The following is a 21194-nucleotide window of genomic DNA, read 5'->3' on the forward strand; positions in this document are numbered from 1 at the left end:
GGTCCTGGGCAAGTCCCTAGTCAGGTGTGAGCTCCAGTTTCCTCATCTGCTCAGTGGGAAAAATAACGTGTTCGTTACAGAACAGGTATGAAAACCAAATAATGTAATTGGGTTCATGTGGAAGCGGTTGGTAAACTATAAATCAAATGGCGTATGGGGAGGTGCTTAAAGAGCAAAGGAAAGTGACTACATTTAAGAAAACCAGCATGTTTAATAAATGATGGCAATAACCCAGCCCCATTACGGGGAGCAGTTACTGCCATCGTCTGCATCACTGATGGCGCAATTAACTTAATTAACACATACCTCTGTGGTGAGTCTGCTGAAATAACACTTTTCCTTTTCACGGGCCCCTGCCTTGCCAGCAAGCATCTCCAAGTTATGCATCTTCCAAGGAAGGAGGCCAGAGTCTTAAATGGCTTTGAATGGGTATGAAAAAAGAAAAACAAACCACAAAAAAAACCAGAATTCCAGAATATCCACATTGTTAGCAGCTCAGTTACCTAGAAGAAATAATAGAAGCTTCATCTTGTAGAACAGGGCAAAGACCAATGTATCTTGAAGTGGAGGCATGTCTGGATGGGTTGGGTCTGACCCCATAGGTAAGTCTTTCTCATCAAATCCAGAATCACTTCCCATAGGATAGCCTCCTGTTCTTCCCGAGGTTCTAATGAAGGAGCCTTTGGCCTTTGGTCTATCATGATGGTGATAGGGATTTTTGACAAGTGAGAATGAGTCTGTGTCTACCTGAGGAGTTAAGTCTGTAGGTGGGCTCTGCCGTGTCAAGAACCCCTTCTGATAACCTTGGTGGAATGCTGTATGGGGCTAGAACGGGGAGATTGCAGGACAAGGGACATACCACTCCTATCCTGGAGATTTTTTAAACTTCATTCCGTGTCTTCAGAGTAGTTGAAAACCTCTCAAGAATGTTCTACTCTTTCTTTTACCCTCTCTTTTCCTCTTCTCCCGATGCCATGGATCCATTTCCTTTTCTTCCTATCTCTTCTGATTCTGTAGAACCTGATTTTTATTTCCATTCTGGTTGACTATTCATTCTACACTCCTTTACAGTATTATTTGATTATTTTAGATACGCTGTGCATCAAAGCGATTACATTTTCCTTTAGAGACAACATTCTCCTGTATTTTCCTACAGCAACCTAGTGGAGGGTTGGCCCGTGATAGTCTCTGTAAATAATTGAGTTAAATTTCTTTTCTTTCTTTTTCTTCTCTCATTAGAAACTGAATGTACTAGGTCTGCAAGATTAGCTGCATGGATCAGAGACCCAATGTACCAGTGGCTTAAATAAGACAAGTTTATTTGTCTCTTGAATAATAGTGTAGGGGTAGAAATCTATGGCAGACAGCTACACTCCAGGAGGTCATGTTTGGACTCAGGTCACCTCTTTCTTGTCATTCTGTCATCTCTTGTTATTCTTACCTGCCTGGTGGAACAGAGCACGCATCCCCCCTGCCAACCTGCCCAGGGGAGCAGGACGGTGGGCAATGGAAACGTGTAGAGTAAGACTGCCCCTCAGTCTTCACATCATCAGATCCTGGCCACATGACCACAATGGTTGTAAGGGAGGCTGGGAATTATAGTCTTTAATATGGCTGGCCAGCCTTCCAAAGAAAAACCAGAGTATTACTAAATGAAGCAGTAGTTTCCAAAGTTTTTGACCATGACTCACAATAAGAAAGACGTTTTACATGACAATCCAATACAGGTGCCATACACATAGAGAAATTAAAAGCATTTTGAAACAATACTTACTGATATGTTGTGTAGTGCATTTTCATATCTTTATAGTTTATATTTTATAAAATAAAGGTGTTTGTAACTAATAATTGGAGAATGGCCTGTGCCTAGAAAGGCACAGTCATAGAAGGAAGAAAGAAGAATCCCAGGGGGCAATTGGAAGTCTGTACCATTTGGAAGGAAGCACTCAGGTCTGACCTTAGGCAAGATCATTTATCTGCATTCTTTGTGGTGAACATCACAATACTGGGTACTGGGTAGGCACAAGAAAACAAACAAATCAACCAAAGCAATCAGTCAATGAATCAATGAAGTAATCCATGAAAGCTCAGAGAGAGAAAGAGAGTCCAGACAGAATCTCTACTGACCCTTGAGACAAAATATTGAAGGCTAACGGGTCCTTTTCACCAAGAGAACCTCTGGAGGTGGGAGGTTCTTTTTGTCTCTTAACATGAGTTGTCTCTTAACATGATAAAACACAAACACAAACATCCCTCCCATTGATTCTTCTGTATTTTGAGCTGAACATATAATTCATACCCAAACCAGACTGATTTTCCCTTTAATTCTTTGACATGGCCTCAAATATATGAACAGTGTCAAGGGCAACCTCATATTTTCAATATGATAGTATCTCCTAGGCTATCCTAATTCAATTTTGTGCTAGAGTAATCTATAGATCAGATTTGTCATTCCTTCTATAGACTTCAAATTTGAGGAAAACCTCATCTCCTGTGATGTTTTTTTCTTGACAGTTCCAACTGACTTTTGTCAGATTTTTGACAGAGGAAAATAAAAACCACAACGCAGAGAACATTACACTGCATTTGTTTTCAGAGCAACAGTTTTGGATGAGTTTGAAATGATTTTTATATGATGTCACAATAGATGCTTTAAAACAGGCCCCAAATCCTTTGTGCCACAAGCACTGTTGGCTTAATTTGTTCTGGTGGAGGCATTGCCATCAGTGGTAAGCTAATTGCATGAGCTACTCTGGGGCTTCCAGAGGCTTGGGTTTGGGTAAACAGTGCATTTCCATGGCTTTTATGGAAAGCCACCTGGGCAAGTGGCCTGAAAAGGACAAGCCTTTCCCTCTTGCAGCCGGGACCTCTGACCGGCTCACTCCCAGTTTGTGGTTGCCTTTACTAGCCCCCTGCTTCCCCACTGCTGGGAGAGGCCTCATCCCACCACCTCAGACCTAATGAGCCTCCGTAGAATCCAGAAGTTTTCATTGTCTTACAGGCTGCTAAAAGGCTTCCGAAGAAATGAGTCAGTGTTTTCATTCCCCGTCCTGGATCTCATCTGGACCGGCATCTGTGTTTGCTGTCTCCGGGGAGAGAGAGAGGCTAATTACTGGACAAAGCTGGGGATTAAGCTTCCTTCTTGCCCTTATAAAGGAACAGTCTCTCTGGAACAGGGTTTAGGCTTATTAGGAGAGTGGTAGAAAGAAAAGGTGTTTCTTCTCCATCCTGTCTAGTTAAGGAGGGCTTTTAATCTGACACCTTCGGCAATCACTAAAAAAAGCTTGCAAGTCCCCAGAAGATGGGCCATCTTTTGCCATATATTCAAGCAATAAGACGTGACAGGCGCATTATTTCATTGGGGCTGCACACCTTGAATGCATTCTGTGGCAGAAGGCCAAAGTACAAATGACTTCAATGCTCACGAAATGCAATATTCTTTAACAAATGCATTAAAATCCTTGCACTGGCTTATTAGTATTAAGAAATGAAAATTGCTTGAAAATGAAGGAGGCAGAGAGATTTCCTAACATTGGTTCCTAGGGGTCAGGCACCTTGATAGCCAATAAGAAGCTACCATTTGCAAATACCGTTCAAAGGACACATCTTCATATAGTCAGCCTGGAAGAGGGCTCTGAAACCTGAGAGCACCTAGCTCTTCCTGCACTGCCAGAGGGCAAATGTTGAAGTATAGCATTAGAAGATGAGATCCAGGTCGGCATGTAGACCCTTACGCCAGCCTTCCAAGTTTGGATGATTACTGTTTTCTCATTTTCCTAAAGGACTGCACCAGGTCTTGTGTGTCTATAAAAGCATTTTTAGCACTTTGGGGGTGATTTGGCTTTTAAAAATTTGCCTTTGAGGATGAAGGCTCCAGGGTAATTGTAATCTGGCCCTTCTAAATCCTTCTTTCCCAGAGAGAGGCACATTTCTAGATGATTAGAGAACTTCAGGTGGGAACGTTACTCTGCCTCTGGCTTTATGCCTTAAAATATGACCTAAGGCGAGCTATCATTTCCCAGAAATGAAATATGTCATATGTTACTATTAAAGTGAACCAGAAAAAGAGCATTCTATTACAATAATGGGTTTTGTTTTAAAAAAAAAAAGTAAATGTCAAATCCCCAAAGGAATAATACATATTTGATACTATTATTGGAACAGCAATACCAGTAATTGTATGAAGTGCTTATATTTAGTATGATTCGTATAGTAAAGGAATTTTATGTAAACCTTTCAGTAGAATTATTGTGTCAGAGGAAAATGAGAAACAATATCACTTATTATTCATGCAATCAATATTCATTTATTGGAGGTGACTGTGTGTCAGTCATCAGTCTAAATGCTTCGGATGCAGAAAAAGAAGAAGGAGGAAGAAGAGGAGGAGGAGGAGGAGAATAGAGCATCTTCCTACCTTCAAGGAACTCACATTCCAATTCAAGAGACAGGTATAACAATTAACAATACAGCAATATATAGGCATAGCAATAGGTAGAGCAATGCATATCACAATAGCAATGATAAGAATCCCAACCATGCCATGGGAACACACTACTGAGAACTATTCAGTCTGGCTGAAGGACTCCTTGCTATTCTTAGTGGCCTGTTGGAGCTGAGCTGCATCTTAAAATTTCAGGATGGAGCACACATTGGGCAGGTGGAACAGCATGGTCAAAGGTGTAGCATCACCAAATAATAACAATAATAAGGGTAGCGGTAGTAGTAATAGTAGTAGTAATAATAAATAAAAGCATGGCCCATTTAGAGAATAGTGAGTGGTTTGCATAGCTAGAGGGTAAGTCTGTCAAACTGTCTAATGTCAAATACTTTGATGGACTAGTTTGAGTTAGAGAAACTCGAGTGATTTTACAGCAGTATAATTTTACAAAATGAATGTGTTTTACGTTATACTCTATAGGGCCAAGGCAATGAGAGTAGGAGACAAAATGTTGCACGGAATAAAACTGTCATTCTCACTATGACTCATATGTTAACTTATGAAAATACACTTACATGAAGAAATGCAAGAAAATTGCTCATTTCACATGCTTATGGGTAGATTGAACCTAATTTTGTAGCATTAAAGCCAATTTCCCACTGAGAAAACATGTCACAGAGGATGGCATGAACCTTTATCATTATTAATAATATTTGATATTTCGATGTCACCTTTCATCCTGAGATCCGTCCTGTACACATAAGAACAGATAAGCTCCAAGGAAACAGAGATAATATTGATACAGTAAGTCACATGCATTTCTAGCTTCCATATTCCAAGGGCTTTCCAGTTGTGCGTTTGTCTCATCTCTAAAAGTTAGTGGATATAGTTGTAAAGCAGTAATTTTTTGTTAACTTATTATTCACGAAGTCTTAAGGTAGAGTCAGGGCCGCATCCTTTTACACACAGCTCTCCTTGGAAGATCAGTTTTTGACATATCCATTCCCCTTTCCTTGGCTTCTTTGCTTGATGATCTCCATTCTGAGTGGAGGACATACCAGCAGTGAGCTGTGTCTTCATGGATTCTCTGCCTTCTCCAAAAAACTAGCAAGTCATCATAATCAACAACTACTACTACTGTTCCTTACAAAGCACTCATTTCAGGTCCGACTTATTCTACTGTTCTAAGCCGATACACATCACCTTAACAATTTTCACACCAACTGTGCTGTAGAACTTTCTGTGATGATGGAGATCCCTTGAATATGTGCTGTGCAATGAGGTAGCCACTAGCCATAGGCAGCTACTGAGCACTTGAAATGTGGCTAGTACTACTGGAAAAAGGCATTTTTCTTTCATTTAATTTTAATTATTTTTTATGGAAATAGCCATATGGCTAGTGACTATTGTATTGGACAACACATAGTGACTGGTGGTTTATTTTTTAGAGAAAATAAAGCTCTGTTCCCATCATCAGTAAAGACTTAATGAGGACTACTGTGAGTGAATGGTTAAAAAATATTAAAGCTACAAATATTTTAAAAGAAGTCCCATATTTTACATTGGGGAATTTTTATTCCACCCTTCCTCCATCCCATTAAAATTTCATTTAAAACATGTATGTGGAACATGAGAGAGGCATAGAATCATTTCTAAACAAAGAACACTTACAAGAGATGTGGGTGATATCCTTAAATGAAACCTCATTGTCATCCAGTCATCCCATGTGGTCAGCAATGATGGAAACTCGGCTATCTGTTGAGAGCTGGAATTCTAATTACTGGTTTCCCAAAGGGAGACATTCACCTCCACTTATAAAATGGGATGACGAAAGAGGGTTTTACGTTTTGGGTGTCCATGTGTGAAACACGGTCTTCCGATAAACTCTTAATTCACTTTGAGCCCCCTTTGCTAAAACCACCTCCCCGGGATTTATCTGGTTTGTGTGTGAAAATATGAGAATAAACTTAAGGTGAAGAAATTGATTGGGAGACTCAATTACGTTTCGCTTAGTCCGCTCAGTAACTTACACCGTTACCACTGTTCGAGAAGGAAAACTAAGTATCCCTTGGTTTGAACCATCTGTCGCGAAAATGTGACATATGTTTGCTTTGTTTACTCAACAACCAAGTGTAAACTGATACACTGAACAAGAAATCCGTGTATAGTGTGACTCTGTGTGTGTGTGTGCGAGCCCCCCCCCCGCGTGTGTACACACACACACACACGTTTTGAGGAGGGTGCTCCCTGAGGGCGTCAATCCTCTCATACCTAACCCCTGAGGAACACGTGCATAGGCGTGCAGATCTGAGGGGTGTCCCCTGGGCTTTGGGCGCGTGAAGAGGCGCAAACACCACTCCCCTACCCCCAAACAATGCGCAGCAAGCATCTGAGCGGCTACCGCAGCCCCGGGCGCGCCTGGCTGGTGTGGGGCTGGATGGAAAGATACCCACCCTCTCCTCTCTCCTTGTCTCTCGGCCCTTACTCCCCCGTCTCCAACTTTACCCAGAGCCTGTGCCCTTTTCAATTAACACCCCCGCCCCCCGCCTTAATCAAAAGGATCGTTTCTTTTCTCTCCTCCGCGGTCCATTGTCTGGTGCAATGGGTTTGCAGATTTGACAGCTGAGCTCACCCAGACTCTATTCAAACTCGGTTTCCATAAACGATGAACTTGGATATCAGCAAAGATCGGGAACCCAAGCCCTGAGCTGTGGGCTGTTCCATAGACTCCGCTCGGAACCCAGAGTGGACTTCGTTGTCCCGGGCGCCCCCCGGTGTTCGGGGAGAGGAGTGTGTGTTCCGATCGGGGTAGGGGGGTTCAGTAGCGTGGCTGAGAACGAGTGGACCCAGAAATTGGGGGGAAAGGCTGTGTATATGTTGGGTTTTAAAATTTATAATTTTAAAATTGACTCTTGAAACAGCCAAGATGGAGGTCAGCTTATGAATTTCCCAAAGCCAGGTCTGGCGCGGTTTAAATGCAGTGGCCGGGGGTTCCGCTTTTGTCTCCTTGCCTAAGCTCCAGGAAAGAGAGAGAGAGAGAGAGACAGAGAGAGAGAGAGAGAGAGAGAGAGAGAGAGAGAGAGAGGCTGCGTGTGCATATGAGTGCGTGCGCGCTGGCGTGGATCGGTGCGTGGGCACATCTTGCGATCTCGGCTCCGAGGGTCTGGGTCTGAGTTTAACGCGCCAAGTCTTGAGTCATAGCCGCGAGTGACGTGGGGAGAAACTTTGTGTTCGGAAGAAAGGTCTGATTCGATTGCACTAGGACGGAAGAAAGAAAGAGCCCTTGTGCATTGTGCCCTTTTGTGTGTGTGTGTGTGTGTGTGTGTGTGTGTGTGTGTGTGTGTGTGTGTCTACGAGGGGAGGGGAGAGGGAGAGAGAGAGAGTGAGGGAGGGAGAGAGAGAGAGAGAGAGTGTGTGTCTGGCAGTACTCGCGGGCGGCTGCATAGCCCTGCGTGTCCTGTGCGCGCGTGCTGGGTCCGGCGCCGAGTCCGCCGCGGACGAGTGTGTTCATCTGCGGCGTCCGTGCGTGCGAGCCTCAGAGGGGGCTGGCGGGTGTGCTATAGGGCGGCGGGAGCAGGAGCAGGCCGAGGGTCCTCAGGCAAAGAAATCTGGCCTCGGAACCCGCTAGCCTCCGCTCAGCTTCCAATATCCCAACCGGCAGCCGAGAGCCGGGGGGACTCTGCTCGGAAATCGTCCTGGGCCAACTCAGCCCCTCTGAGCTCTCGAAGATTACCGCATCTTCTTCCTAACGCAGAGAAGTGAGCCCGGAAAGGGAAGGAAGGGGCGGGGACACCCCCCAAATAAATAAATAAATAAACAAACTGGCTCCTCGACACAGCTGGACACGGTCGGTTGAGTCCAGGTTGGTGGCATTTGGAGAGTTTTCTCGTTCTGTGGATTTGGGAGCCCATCGCCGCTCCCCCGCCCTCTTCTCCCCTCTTGCAGGCGCCCCTCAACTTTGGGGTCCGGGGGCGCGCGCGGCTCGGGGCGGCACCTGCCCTGGCGCTCCGGGGCTGCCGGCCAGTGCGCTCGCCCCGGGCGGTGGCGTTGAGGAGCCCTAGTCCGAGGCGCCGGGCGAGACTGCGCGCGGCTCAGACACCCGGGAGGGAGCGGAAGACCCACGGCGGGTAGGGGCGCGCGAGCCGGGTTTCGGCCCTAGCCCGGACGTCGGTTCCCGGTTGCCCCGCTGCCTGAGAAAAGAGGCGAGCCCGGGGAGGAGCGGGAGACGGCGACCGGGGGCAGCGATTGGTGGTTTGGGTGAAGAGGCCGGCAGCGGAGCGAGCGAGCTGGCTGGAGGAGGGGGCGGTGAACTTCCAGGGAGAAGGGGCTCTTTCTGCGCCTGGGCTGGAGAAAGAGCTGCCGCCGCCGTGTGCTTCGACTCCGGCAGCGGCTGGCTGCGCTCGGAAAGTAACGTTATTTATTTATTTATTTGCTTGCGTTCAGCCTCTTGGGTTGGACCCGATAGACACTCCTTGGACTTTGGGAGCTGGCGTCCGACCTCTCCAGCCCCTATCCTGCCCTTGCGCGCGGCTCCCCGGAATACACGTACATACCCCCCCCGTGCCCCCTCCTGCGCCCCGACCCGGTTAGGGGTGGGCCCTCACCCGGGCTCTAGAAAGTCCCCCAAGGCGGGAGCAGGGGAGGGCAGAGGGGGCGGGGAAGGTTCCAGGGCTCTCGGCTCTCATTTCAAAGCGCGCTCTCCCTTCCAGGTTGGGTCAGACCTGAACCCCCAAAAGCGGAACCGCCTCCCACCCTCGCGCCGGCCGCCCGCGGGGAGCTGAGTCGCCGGCGGCGGTGGTGGCGGACGGACCGGGAGTTTCCTCTCGCACTGGATGGAGCTGAACTTTGGGCGGCCAGAGCAGCGCGGCCGTCCGGGGATTGCTGTATGCTGAGCTCCCTCGTCGATACCCAGCCGCGGCTCGGGATTTTTTGGGGGGCGGGGACCAGCTGCGCGCCGGCACCATGTTCCTGGCGACCTTGTACTTTGCGCTGCCGCTCCTGGGTAAGTCGAGGCCGCCGCTAGCTTCCTAACCCGCTGAATCTTTCCGAGGGGATACTCGGGGCAGCCCCCAACCCCCCCAACTGCAGCGCGGTTGCGTGGGTGTGGGAGGGCGAAGTTTCGTTTTGGGGAAGGGGATCTTGAATCCTCAGCACCCTGGGCTTGGGAGGCGGTGATGCGCGGCACTTGCCCGCAGCTTTTTGTGCTTGGTTTTAATTTTCTGTGCTTTGCAATGGCCAATCCTGGCGGAGAGTTAAGGGGTCCGAGCCCCTCCAGCTCCGGGACCAGCGCTCCTTGCGAGTCCTGGGAGCTCTCGGAGAAGCAGCGGGCAGGTGGGGGTGCGGGCGAGCACTGGACCGGGAGAGGAAACTTCGAAGGGAAAACTTTTCCCCGAACAGTGTCTGAGCGCTCCCCGCCCGGCGGGCCGCGGACCAGGGCTAGCCCGCCCTGCGCCCCGCGCCCGGCCCGCAGTGGCCCTCCTCTTCGGAAAGCCCCCGGCCTCGGTCGGGCGGGGCCGAGCCAGCGGCTCCGGGAGACCGAGCAGCTGCTCCGGCCGGGCTGCTCCGGGAGCGGTGGGGCGGGCAGCGCGCGCTCGGGGGCAACCCTCAAACAGCCCGCAAAGCCACGCGGGGCGGAGGTTGGCGTTGCGGGGAGCGCCGGCGGCCGGAGGTCCCGGGGCGGGAAAATGAGTCCCCCGCGTAGAGGGGCGGGCCCGCGGGCGGCGCAGGGCACCCCAGAAGCTGGGTGTGGCACGCGCCCTCCCCGCAGCGGGAGGCTCCGGGTCCTGGCCCGCCGCCCTCACGCTCCCCCACCTCCTCCCGCAGACGTGCTGCTGTCGGCCGAGGTGAGCGGCGGGGACCGCCTGGACTGTGTGAAAGCCAGCGACCAGTGCCTCAAGGAGCAGAGCTGCAGCACCAAGTACCGCACGCTGAGGCAGTGCGTGGCGGGCAAGGAGACCAACTTCAGCCTGACGTCCGGCCTGGAGGCCAAGGACGAGTGCCGCAGTGCCATGGAGGCCCTCAAGCAGAAGTCGCTCTACAACTGCCGCTGCAAGCGGGGTATGAAGAAGGAGAAGAACTGCCTGCGCATCTACTGGAGCATGTACCAGAGCCTGCAGGGTACGCGCCGACCGTCCTGGCCCTCCACCCCCATCCCTCACCCCCACCCCACAAAGGCAGGCGGCGGGCCCCTCAGCCGGGCTCGCTGACCTCATCCTCTCCTCGCTTCTCCCCAGCTGCAGAATGAGGACCTTTCATTGGCCCCCAGGGACAGGGGCAGCTGGTGTTTGCTGTCTCCGGAGCAGCACTGTGGGGGCCTGGTTGTTGGAAAACCCGTTGCGGGGGAACACCCCCCGGTCCCCGCTGACCTCTCTGAAACCTGGTCAGAGCATCCGAGTAGGAGCCCGTTTAAGGACAGGGCAGGAACTCATAACTTCTCTCCAAGGAGAGCTTCAGAGGATAAGAATACAAAGACTTGCCCTGAATCGTGTCCGCAGTTTCTCCCCTTTCTTCTTCCCTTCTAGCCACTCTGACATAAGTTAAAGAATTAAGAATAAAAGGTCCAGTAGGCTCTATTTTATCTTTATCCTCCTCAAACCTGATCAAAGGCAGATGTGTGAGAAACCATTTGTTGTCTTAGATTAGCTGAGTCTTGAACCAGCTGATGGGGTTCAACTTTGGTTAACAACGGAAAGTGGCTTTGAGAGAAAAAGGACCACTTGTCACAAGCATCCATTCCAATGGGAATTTTTGGGTCCTTGTGTGCCAGAGGTGGCTGGTGTTTGTAAATCTAACACAGACGTCCAGGGCATTCATTCTTCCCTGAGACACCGAACATTTGTTAACATACAGATTTGACCTTTCTGCTGCCTCTTGCTCCAGAACCTATTACAGTGAAAACCTATTTCAGAGACTGTTGAATAACCAGCACCCCGGCTTTTCTGGCCCCATGCTGTGCTGAGGAGCATAGAAATGGGGGCCCTCTTTTGGGTCACTTTTCTTCCATTGGCTCCCGGAGGTAAGCTGGGCCGGTGACATCACTGGTTCCTTCCTCTCTTATTTCATTCCTTTGCAAAGAGTGGGAGAGTTTTCTGGCAAGATCAGGCTGGGTTGCTCTCCAGTGTTTTCATGGCACTCTGGGGAGAGGAAGGACAACAAAGGCAGAGGGAATGCAAAATAACCATAGCCAAATAGATGCATTTGAGACCTTGGACAGTTTCGGCATCTTTTCGTTACACAATCATAACATAATTAAAATTTAGATTCAGTTAAAAAAGAAAAGAAAAGAAAACCACTCTGAAATATGTCTGCTTTCCGATCTAAGCCCCATCTTCCTGTTGTTTTTAGGAAATGATCTGCTCGAAGATTCCCCTTACGAGCCAGTTAACAGCAGATTGTCTGATATATTCCGGGTGGTCCCATTCATACCAGGTAAGCAGATTCATGCCTCCACTCTGTTGCCTTTGCCTGCTTGAAATCCATTGGGTTGCGTTCTCCCTGGCTCTCAGAGAGCGTCTAAGTAGATAGTTGAATGGCACAGCGTTTCTCGGAAATTAGAAATAGGATGATGATAATGAAGGGGCAGAAGGCCTAGAGATGATTGTATGACTTGAAAGTAATTCTAAATGAAGTAATGTGGTGTGGTGATTTGAAAGAGGTTGGAGGGAGCTGACTCGGTTGAATTTTTTTTCCCACATTGAAATATGATTGGCTAGCTTATGCATAGGGACTTCTGTCTGTAGGTGGCAATCATACTCCCTTCTTGCCACGTACCATTCACAGAGCCTCCCTGCAGATGGGATCTGTGTCAATGATGCCACTTACTTTCTGAGACTTCTGAAGATAATCTTAGATTGTTGAGGAATTTCGGATGGACTCACTTGTCTGCCTTTGATTGAAAAGGTTCAGCTCTACCATTTGATAACAATTCTATTTTTAATTTGTCCTAAGCAAGTGTGTGCATGTATCAGAGAAGGTATTAATGCCTCACTGGCCCTTTACAAAGTGGTTTTGCTTCCCTTGGTTTGTTTTATCTGTCTTTGCAATTCTACATTTGTTTTGGAAGTGAACTTAGTTTCAGAATTAAGGTTTTCGTAACACTGGGGTTCAGACAGCCCCATAAATAATGAGCAAGGCAGTAATTTCTCTTAATGACGTATAGATTCCAGACTGATGTTGTCTTTGTTTACACTTAAGACATTTCCTCAAGTATATACAGCCATCACAAATGATACGCTTCGTTGGCGGTTGTACGTGGTGGTGAATGTTGAATTCTGTGAGATGATGGTTTGTTATGGGTGAGAGTGTTCTGGTGTTCTCAATGTTTTCTGTTTTCCTGCAGAAACCCATAGAACTAAGGGAGTATGTAAATACTGATATTATGTGTCGGTGTATTTATATACATTTCATTCACTCACAAACACCCATTGAGTACCCACTACATTCCAGCCATTGGGATTTTGGCAGTAAGCCAGACAGATGTCGCCTCTGCCCTCATGAATCTCAGAGACAGCCAGCAACTGCATTTCTTTAAGCCCCTATTATATTCTAGGCACTGTGTTAAGAACTTTTTTTAAAAAAAGATTTTATTTATTATTTTTGAGAGAGAGAGAGAGAGAGCATGCAGGGGAAGAGCAGAAGGAGAGGGACAAGCAGACTCTGCACTGAGCATGGAGCCCCGTGTGGGGCTCCATTTCAAGACCCCAAGGTCACGATTTCAGTGGAAATCACAAGTCAGTTACTTAACTGACTGAGCCACCCAGGCGCCCCTGTGTTAACTTTTTATCATTAACCTCGATAACAATCTTCGTATGCTTCTGAGGTATTATTGTTTCCATGTTAGGAATGAAGCAATGTGAAGTTAGGAAACCAGTCAGATTACAAAGCTCGTGATTAAGGAAACCAGAATTTAAACCCAGATTTGTTTGATTCTAAGTGTTTGTGACATCCACCCCTTGCTACCCAGAGTGTGGTCTTTTCAGCAGTGTCATGGACATCACCTGGGAGATGGTTACAGGCGTGGAATTTCAGGCTCCATCCCAGACCTACTGAATCAGAATTTATGTTTTAAGAAGACCGCTGGTCTGGGTGCTTGATATACACATGAAGCCTGAGAAGCATTCCTCTACATTATTCTGTTTTTGGTTCAGAGGAGGTGTGTGTGTGTGTGTGTGAGTGTTGGGCTAAGATGTGTGTTTTGGGATAAGATATACTGGTGTAAGTTTAGTATCAGAGGCATTCATATATTATCCAAATACTGCTGATAATTTCCACTCCAGAGCCCTCCTAATGCTCCCTCCCTGTCCTTGGACCAGCTGGGGCAGTGTCTCACATACCAAAGGAAAAATGCACAGACCCATCTGAGCTCTTTCAGGGGCAGGTCCTTAGGAGCTGGGATGGGATGTGGTCCATGGCATATCAGAAGTGAACCTGGCCTTCCTGATGCTTGAAGGGCAGTGCCTCTTGCCTGCTGCCTGTCCCTGGAAGCCTTACTCTTTAGTCTTTGTGCAGATGCTTAGAGGGCTCTGAGCCTTTCTGTGGACAGTGAGAGTGAGGACGCAGGCAAGGAGGAAGGCTCAGTTGGGTTTTAATTTCAGAACTTCTGTGGACTATAGGACTGCATCAGATTCATTTTCCCTTTCTGGTGCTCTCTTTTCTTGGTATAATGAGACCATGGGTATAAAAAATCTCTAGTCCTAACAGCTCATGATTCTGAGGGAAGATTGAGGTCACCTCCAGAACCCATTCACTGTGCTCTTCAATTGTGTTTTCAATCCTTGCACGCATTCTACGGTTAAAATGGCTTGGTTATTCTCAGATACCCCGGGTTGTCTGAATTTCTTCTATGAGTACCAGGAATTCTTCTGCATATGGATCAAGTTTCACTCATTCATTTTCCTTGTTCCATTTCTCAGCCAGACTTCTTTTCTTAGCAAATATGACCCTGACTTTGTGAGACCTGTCCTGCTGAGAACCCAGAAGTCATAATGAATTAATTAGAGCTAGGAAGGCATTGTCTGGAGCTACATTTTATCTCTCAAGGGCATTGAATTTAGGTTCCAGCACTAATGAGCTTTGACCTCTGACAGTGACAGTGTTCCCTAAGTGGGTATAGGAAAGCCAAATGGAACCTCGAGAGGTTTTAAGTCATTGAATAATGCATATTATCCAGTTTGGCATTTGTAGGGTAGGGAAGGACAGAGGAACGGGATGATAAATGTTGCTTTTGGTGGTTTGATTCTAAGTTTCTAGAACATCTCCCCTGTCTTGAAAATCTCTCTGAGGAAACCAGGACAACAGGGCCTCTGCCTTTTACAGATATGGTAGCAATCCGAGTTTCCATATTTGGGTTTCTTTGCCCAATGTGAAGTGAATGTTTATCCACATACATTAAGTATGAGCTGAATCGTCTCACTGAACAAGACATGTTTGACATTCTCGTGTTTCCATTTTCTTTGGACTCCTCAAAGCCACTGCCTTCTTTGCCATTGTTTAGTTGATCAGCAGTTAAAAAGCCATATTGAGGTGCTGTCAGGGGCCTGGCAGGAACAAGGAAGGGAACAAAAATGAGATGGAGTCTCAAACCTGTCACCTCTGTTCTGAAGCCTGAGCTGCAGGAAGGAAATCAAACAGCCTTGTCAGGCGAGAATTGGGGAATTGCGGTGCCACAGCCTCGGTGGAAATGTGTCGGTGGAAGCATTTGGCCTTGAAATCAGTTTTAAGGGCTCCAGGAGGGGCCTTTGTTGTGAGTTGATGCCAGCGTCGTTTTTAGGGGTCTCAAAGAGGAAGATCCAGGCGGTGAGTGGAAGTATGCAAAGGAAAGAGGGAGCCAGTGTGAGAGGATGTTGGAGAGGAGAGAACATGGAAAAGGGTCTGGAGAGCCAAGAGGGCAGAGCTGTGTGGGCCATGGAGGTTCCGAGGATAAAGCTACCACATCTATTTCGCATCTGCCACGACTCTCTGCTCTTTAACCTTGCCTTTTCCTCTTTGTGCAGGTTCTAGAAGCAGCAAGAAGTAAATAGTGATTTAAAAGGGAGACGAACCTGTTGGCCATGTTTTTTGGACTCTCCGGAGGGAGAGTGCAAAGTAGAAAGAAATTTTGAAAGCACAGCGGGTGCCAAGAAGAACCTGAGGATAAGGGGTCAGAGGGTGATATAAGCACCTTATAAGGATGTAAGCAACGAGGGAAAAAAGAGGGCTCCGGGGTTTAAAAGTATTGACTGGGAGGTTGGATTTTGTAGAGAAGTGTCAAGAGAGGCCAGACCTTTCTCAAAAATAACCGGAGCCGATGGTATGGCAAACAAGAAGCAGTAGGGATGTGGGGAAAGAGGGATATTAGGATTTGGATATTAGCAATCTAGGAATGGCTTAGACCTCCCCAAGAAGCCTTAGGATCTTGACATCGGTTCTCGTGCAGTTGGAAATAGTTTGCTTCAGGAGGAGATGCCCCTGAACAGTCTTTTGAGTGTGACCCCTTTTTCTGAATGATGCTGTGAATCATTAGCCGTGTTTAGCACTTCCGTTTTAATGTGCCATCGTACTTAGGTCACTATGCCAAAAAAAAAAAAAAAGAAAAGCTTTCTTAAAAATTTTACATGTTGAAGAAGACTGATAAGGTCCTGTTGGACAAGAGAGAGAAGTGTTGGTAAATTCCAGCTGCTGGGGTGTGTAGCGGTCCTTTGCCTTCCACTCAGCTCTCCAAAACCTCTCTAATCATGTTGTCCCAATAGGTGAGAAACCCTGTTGGTCCCTTGTTCCCTGTTCTGGCATATGGGAAACTCCTCCCCAGGCCGGCTCGCTCCCACCATCCTTCTCTAAGCCCCATCACCCCCCTGTTCCCTCAAGCTCACTGAGCAATCCATTTCCCAAGCATTTCACGTGTCTTTGCCTTCCTGTGCCTTCTTTGCTCATGCTCTTGCCTGTGATGGGAAAGTTGCTGTTAGTTCCCCGAGACCAGGATCCATTTTCCTCTCTGGGGGCCATGCTGGAATTCCCCCAGACAGGCACTTCCGCTCAAGACACTTTTCGTGCTGCAATTTTGTTCTTGTCTTCACGATAGCTGCTGATCACGGGGTATCGAGGGGTCTTATGTATGTGTCTGTCTTTCCCACTGGAAAGTTGGGGGACCTACTTGCTATGCAGGGTGTATGCTCAGCCTGGAGCCTTCTTCCTGGTTCTGAGTAGTCATCCCGTTAACCATGGGTGTTTGAATATCAGAGAAGGGTCGTAGAGAGCTAGTCTAACCTTTTGCTTTTATAGAGTTGAAGCTCAGAGAGGGAAAGTGACTTGGCCAGGGACACAGCATTTGATAGCCTCTAGAACCTTTGCTAGAACATGGCAATGCCTTTGGGGAGGCCAGTGTTAGGCTCTTTCTGTTCTGCGTGCTCTCTGGACACATTTCATCCATTCCTGGGACTGCTGCTGCCACTTACACTGGCAACTCCGCGCCTGCCCCCCTGTTCCAGCCTCTCCTGAGCTCTCAACCAGCATTTCCAGCTGAGTCCTGGACAACTCTGCCTGGTGTATCTCAGTTATTTCACACCCATCACATCTACAACAGAGCTCATCATCTCTGCCCTTTTTCTCCTTACACCTTTCTCTTCCAGAACCTTCTGTCTTCCCTATGGCATTGTCTGCCTGAGTTATAGCTTCAGGGTTCCTGCCACCCTCCTCTGCCTTTCTCATTCCTTCAGGTGACCCATCACCAAGTCTTTTGCAGTCCTACCTGTTGTGTTTTGAGTTGCTCTCCATTCCCTAATTTATACCCCTCTTACCTCTCACTTGAACTTTGCATTGACCTTCTTCCTGCGTCCCCAAGTCAAGTTCCTCCCAATCCAACCTGGCCTCCTCATTGGCAGGCCTTATCTTAGCACCCCAGTGACTTAGAAGAACTGTCTGGCTTCAGTCTTCTTCCATAGATTCTTCTACTAAGTGACTTCCCATCTCACCCCACCTACCCTGTGCCCAGATAAGCCAGCTGACCACCTGCTGTCCCACCAGTGCCCCTGGTGGCTTTGTGCCTCCATCCCTCGGTGCATGCCAGTGCTGGAGAGAGAACACATCCTCTGGGGTCCGCCAACCTGGGTACCTCTTAGCCCTGCCACTTCCTTCATCTTGGGCACCTTGGTTGAGCTCAGTGTGCCTCAGGCTCTTTGCATGTAGAAAGAGATGAAGGTTATTCCCTTATAGGCTCTTGTGGATTTGAAGATGCTGCATGTAAAATACCCATCCAGCCCCCAAAGCATCCTTGGCCCCCAGTAAGTCTCAGCTGTTCTCAATGCTCTGCCATGGCCATGCTCCCTGTTCTCTCCCTCTTGACTCCAAGCAGACCTTGCTTCCTGATCATGGAGTAACAAACAGATGGCCATCCAGAGCCTTTGGGAAGGCTGCTCCTAAACTACCAGGGACAAAAATGAAAAATCCAGCCTTTATCTGTGAAGGGCCCTGGAGCCAAGTCCTGCCTCTTAATAATCCGCTTGGGTCTTAACTTCCCTTTGGGGAAGGTCTTTCTTATTCCTGCTCTGAATCCCTCTGTTCTTTTGGGCCCTGTTTCTACGCTCTGTGGTCAGAGGGGGTGTGCTGCAGCTGGTGATCACCGGGCTGGGGGCTCTTCCTGTGCTTAAGGATTCTTGTGATCAGCTCTCCCTTCTCAGCTTGACTGATTCCCATTCTTCCAACCTCTCCTCATAAATCTGCTCTCCAACGCCCCTCATAGCAGGAAGAATTACTGCTCCCTGAGAAGGGCATGCCTTAAACCTGGGAGAGGCGTCCGTCTCCACAGGCCAAGCCGAGTACACTTAACATCTCACTTTCATAGACCACTACTTTTCCTTCGAATTCTCTCCCCCTCCAGTCCCTCAGCGCCTCATTTTACTTTTTTGTAGAATAAGCAATTACAAACAGGTTTAAAAAAGGAAAAGGAATTTAAATCGCCCCTAGTCACAGCTGTAAACATGTTGATATGAGACTTTCCAGAATTTTTTCCTGTATATATGAATGTGTGTGTGTGTGTGTGAGAGTATGAGTGTGTGTGTGTGTGTGTGTGTGTGTACTTCTTCTTTTTCTTTTTTTTTTTTTTTTACAAAAATAAAGTCTGAGCTACGCATACTTTCTGATCACCGTCATGATGACCTGAGGAATGTGTGTCTTCTTTCGTCACTGACCATGTCTCAAAAGCAAGCTTTGTTACTTAGATAAACTGACAAACTCAAGAAGTTTCATGGATAAAACAGCAGGTCAGTGCAGGGGCAAGATACATACTGCCAAGGCCTGGATGTTCGGGGAAGGCTGTGAAGGTAGAGGCAGTCAAATATTTTTGCATAGTGTGATTGTAGGTCCCGTTACCCGAAGAGGGGAGATAAAACATCCATGAGTGACACGTAATTGGATGAACTGAAGATTGTTACAAGGTGCAGAATTATTTATAGCTGGTAGGTCTGTCCTCATTCTTTCTCCTTAGTCCTTGGAAGTGTTTCTTTCTGCCATCTCTTAATTTTTCTGCTGTCCAAACTTATTCTTGCCAAAGGATGTCCTTTCTTGGTTCTCTGGGTTATAGTACCAATTAGCAAAAGAAGGTGTCAAATTTAGGATTGTTTGGTCCAAGGAGCACTGGTCTGGGAGTCAGGAGATTGGTGTCCTGCTTCTAGCCACACCTGTCACTAGCCAGGTGACCTTGGGCACATGTCTACACTTCCCTGTAAAAGGAGAGGGGGCCACTCCTTTCATAAAATGATAGCAGTGGACTAGAATGATCTTTCACATATTTTCCTTCTTTTTCCAAGGACCTGCATATTGAATCTTGAATTATTTTAGGACTTACTGTTTTTCTCCCGAGCATTGTCTTCAGGCCAAAGAAACTTGTGATCTTGGTATATATATATTTTTACATTAATAACACTTATAACACATGATTTATTCAATATACACCTTCCTTGAACTAGAGTGTGTTTAAAACATCTCATTTGGATACATGGAAGAAGATGAAACAAAGTAAGAAGTAGGTGGGAAAAATAGGGACAAGGGGAAAATGAAATAGGGAAGAGAAAATGAAACGGAGTGAGTTCCATAGACACGGTGCGTGTCAGAAGATTATATTTAAACAAATTAAATGATCAGAAGTGCCTTGTTTGCTTTACAAAGGGATAAATAAAATCACTGGGTGATAGATACAGTAGGACTTCTAGAGGTCATTCTAGTCCAATCCCTTTATTCTACTGATAAGAAAACTGAGAGTTCCATAAATTCCTAGGGCAGTGGAACATAAATTGTGCAGGACAGTGATGGCAAGTAAAATTAGGTGTGTGTTTGTTTTTAAATTGATATTCAAACTCTCCACATCCTGGCATTCCCCCCCACCCCCTTTAAATTGTCCTTCACCTATTCAGGTCTGGGCACCGTTGGGACGGAGGGTGAGAGCCACAGCCCTTGGCTTTAGTTAAGGGGATTGTTGTGTGTTGTTTTGGAATTGTTTCAGAACAAGGGTTAATTAATAAGTCTCTGTTTGGCAACAGGAACCAGGAGCCAGGATGTTAATTTTCATATTTTTTTGGCCCCCTTCAGAGTCCTCTGCAAGGGAAAGTGAGAAATTATTTTTTGCTGTAAGCCCTCCCAGCCTTCAGATTAAAAAAAAAAATTAATCTTTCATCTGGAATTTTTTGTTAAAGAAGCTAACCACTTCCCGTAATTTAGAGACTCAGCTAGCTGGGTCAGTGATGAAAACGAATGGGTGATTTGCATAAGGGGCTAATTTATTATGTCCCCTGGGCATTTCTTTCATCTCTTTCCATTCTAATTAATGTTCTAAGAGGGTCTATCACCGTATCAGAAATTAGGGGTGAAAGCAGCCATTGTTAACCTTTATTCTTATGATTTTTTATCTTGTGTGATCTTTTAACCATTTTCTTTTCATAGCCAAGAATTTACATAGATAGGCTGGGGAGTGTGTGGAGAGGAGGTTCAGGCAGGGCTGTGCTCTTGTATGATCTTTATTCCAATAGTATGTTGTAAAAAATAAAAATGACTCGGGATAGCTCTCCAGCAACAGAGGGAGTTGCAAAACATCCAGAAGCATACAACCATGGTGCAGAATTATTTCTAAATTTGAGACCCCTAAACTCCTATATAAACATGTATATACACACGCAGAATTATAGGTGTATTTGTGCATCTATATTGTATTTCATGTCTGTGTGTATTGATAGTGTGTGTGTCAATGTGGTTATCTGTATTATTAAACATTGTGCCTCTAAAAGATCTTCCATGACGTGTTTCAGTGGGTTCTGGCTCTGACAGAGGCAGCTGTGTGTGAGAGAGTGTGACACAGCTGAGGAAAGGCAAGAGAACAAGCAATTTCTTCGAAAATCAATTGCAATTTACTCCTACTAAATTGGCCCAAGGTCCACCCTGTCCAAGCATTAGCATATGACAGACTTTTAATCATTTGGTCAAATGGCCTATTTTTGGTCAAACCACAGTTCCCTCAGGGATTTTGCCCATCAGTCTCAGAGCTATGTAATCTTTGGACCTGTACTCTTTTTAAAGGGGAGGTGGGTGTGGGGAAAGAGTACCCCTTAGAGTTCTATTGAGTGCCCTGCACTGCCCAGCCTGTCCATGGGCATGATTTCCTTTCGGTCCCCAACTACACGAAAAGCTAGGTATTATCTCTGATTTCCGAGGAGGAGACCTGGGTTCAGAGAGGTTGAGTAGCTTTCTCAGGACCACACAGACGATGAGCGGAAGAGTTCAGATTCGCATCTTTCTC

General features: G+C 47.0%; 1 protein-coding gene across 3 annotated transcripts in view; it reads left to right on the forward strand.

Moving 5' to 3' along the window:
* The first annotated feature begins 7874 nt into the window (after positions 1–7874).
* Positions 7875–21194, forward strand: part of GFRA1 (GDNF family receptor alpha 1) — a 202698-nt gene continuing 189378 nt past the window's right edge. For 2 of the 3 annotated variants that reach the window (XM_032878967.1, XM_032878985.1), the window contains exons 1-4: positions 7875–8300; positions 9148–9440; positions 10262–10555; positions 11783–11866. In XM_032878967.1, coding sequence (XP_032734858.1) covers positions 9401–9440; positions 10262–10555; positions 11783–11866 — 418 coding nt within the window. In that variant the 5' untranslated portion in view covers positions 7875–8300; positions 9148–9400. Of the gene's footprint in view, positions 8301–8902; positions 8984–9147; positions 9441–10261; positions 10556–11782; positions 11867–21194 lie in introns of those variants that run through there. The other variant, XM_032878976.1, reaches the window with a different exon arrangement.

The sequence above is a fragment of the Lontra canadensis genome, unplaced genomic scaffold (assembly GCF_010015895.1).
Source record: "Lontra canadensis isolate GAN:19392208 unplaced genomic scaffold, GSC_riverotter_1.0 scaffold3, whole genome shotgun sequence".
In the NCBI taxonomy this organism is placed as follows: domain Eukaryota; kingdom Metazoa; phylum Chordata; class Mammalia; order Carnivora; family Mustelidae; genus Lontra; species Lontra canadensis.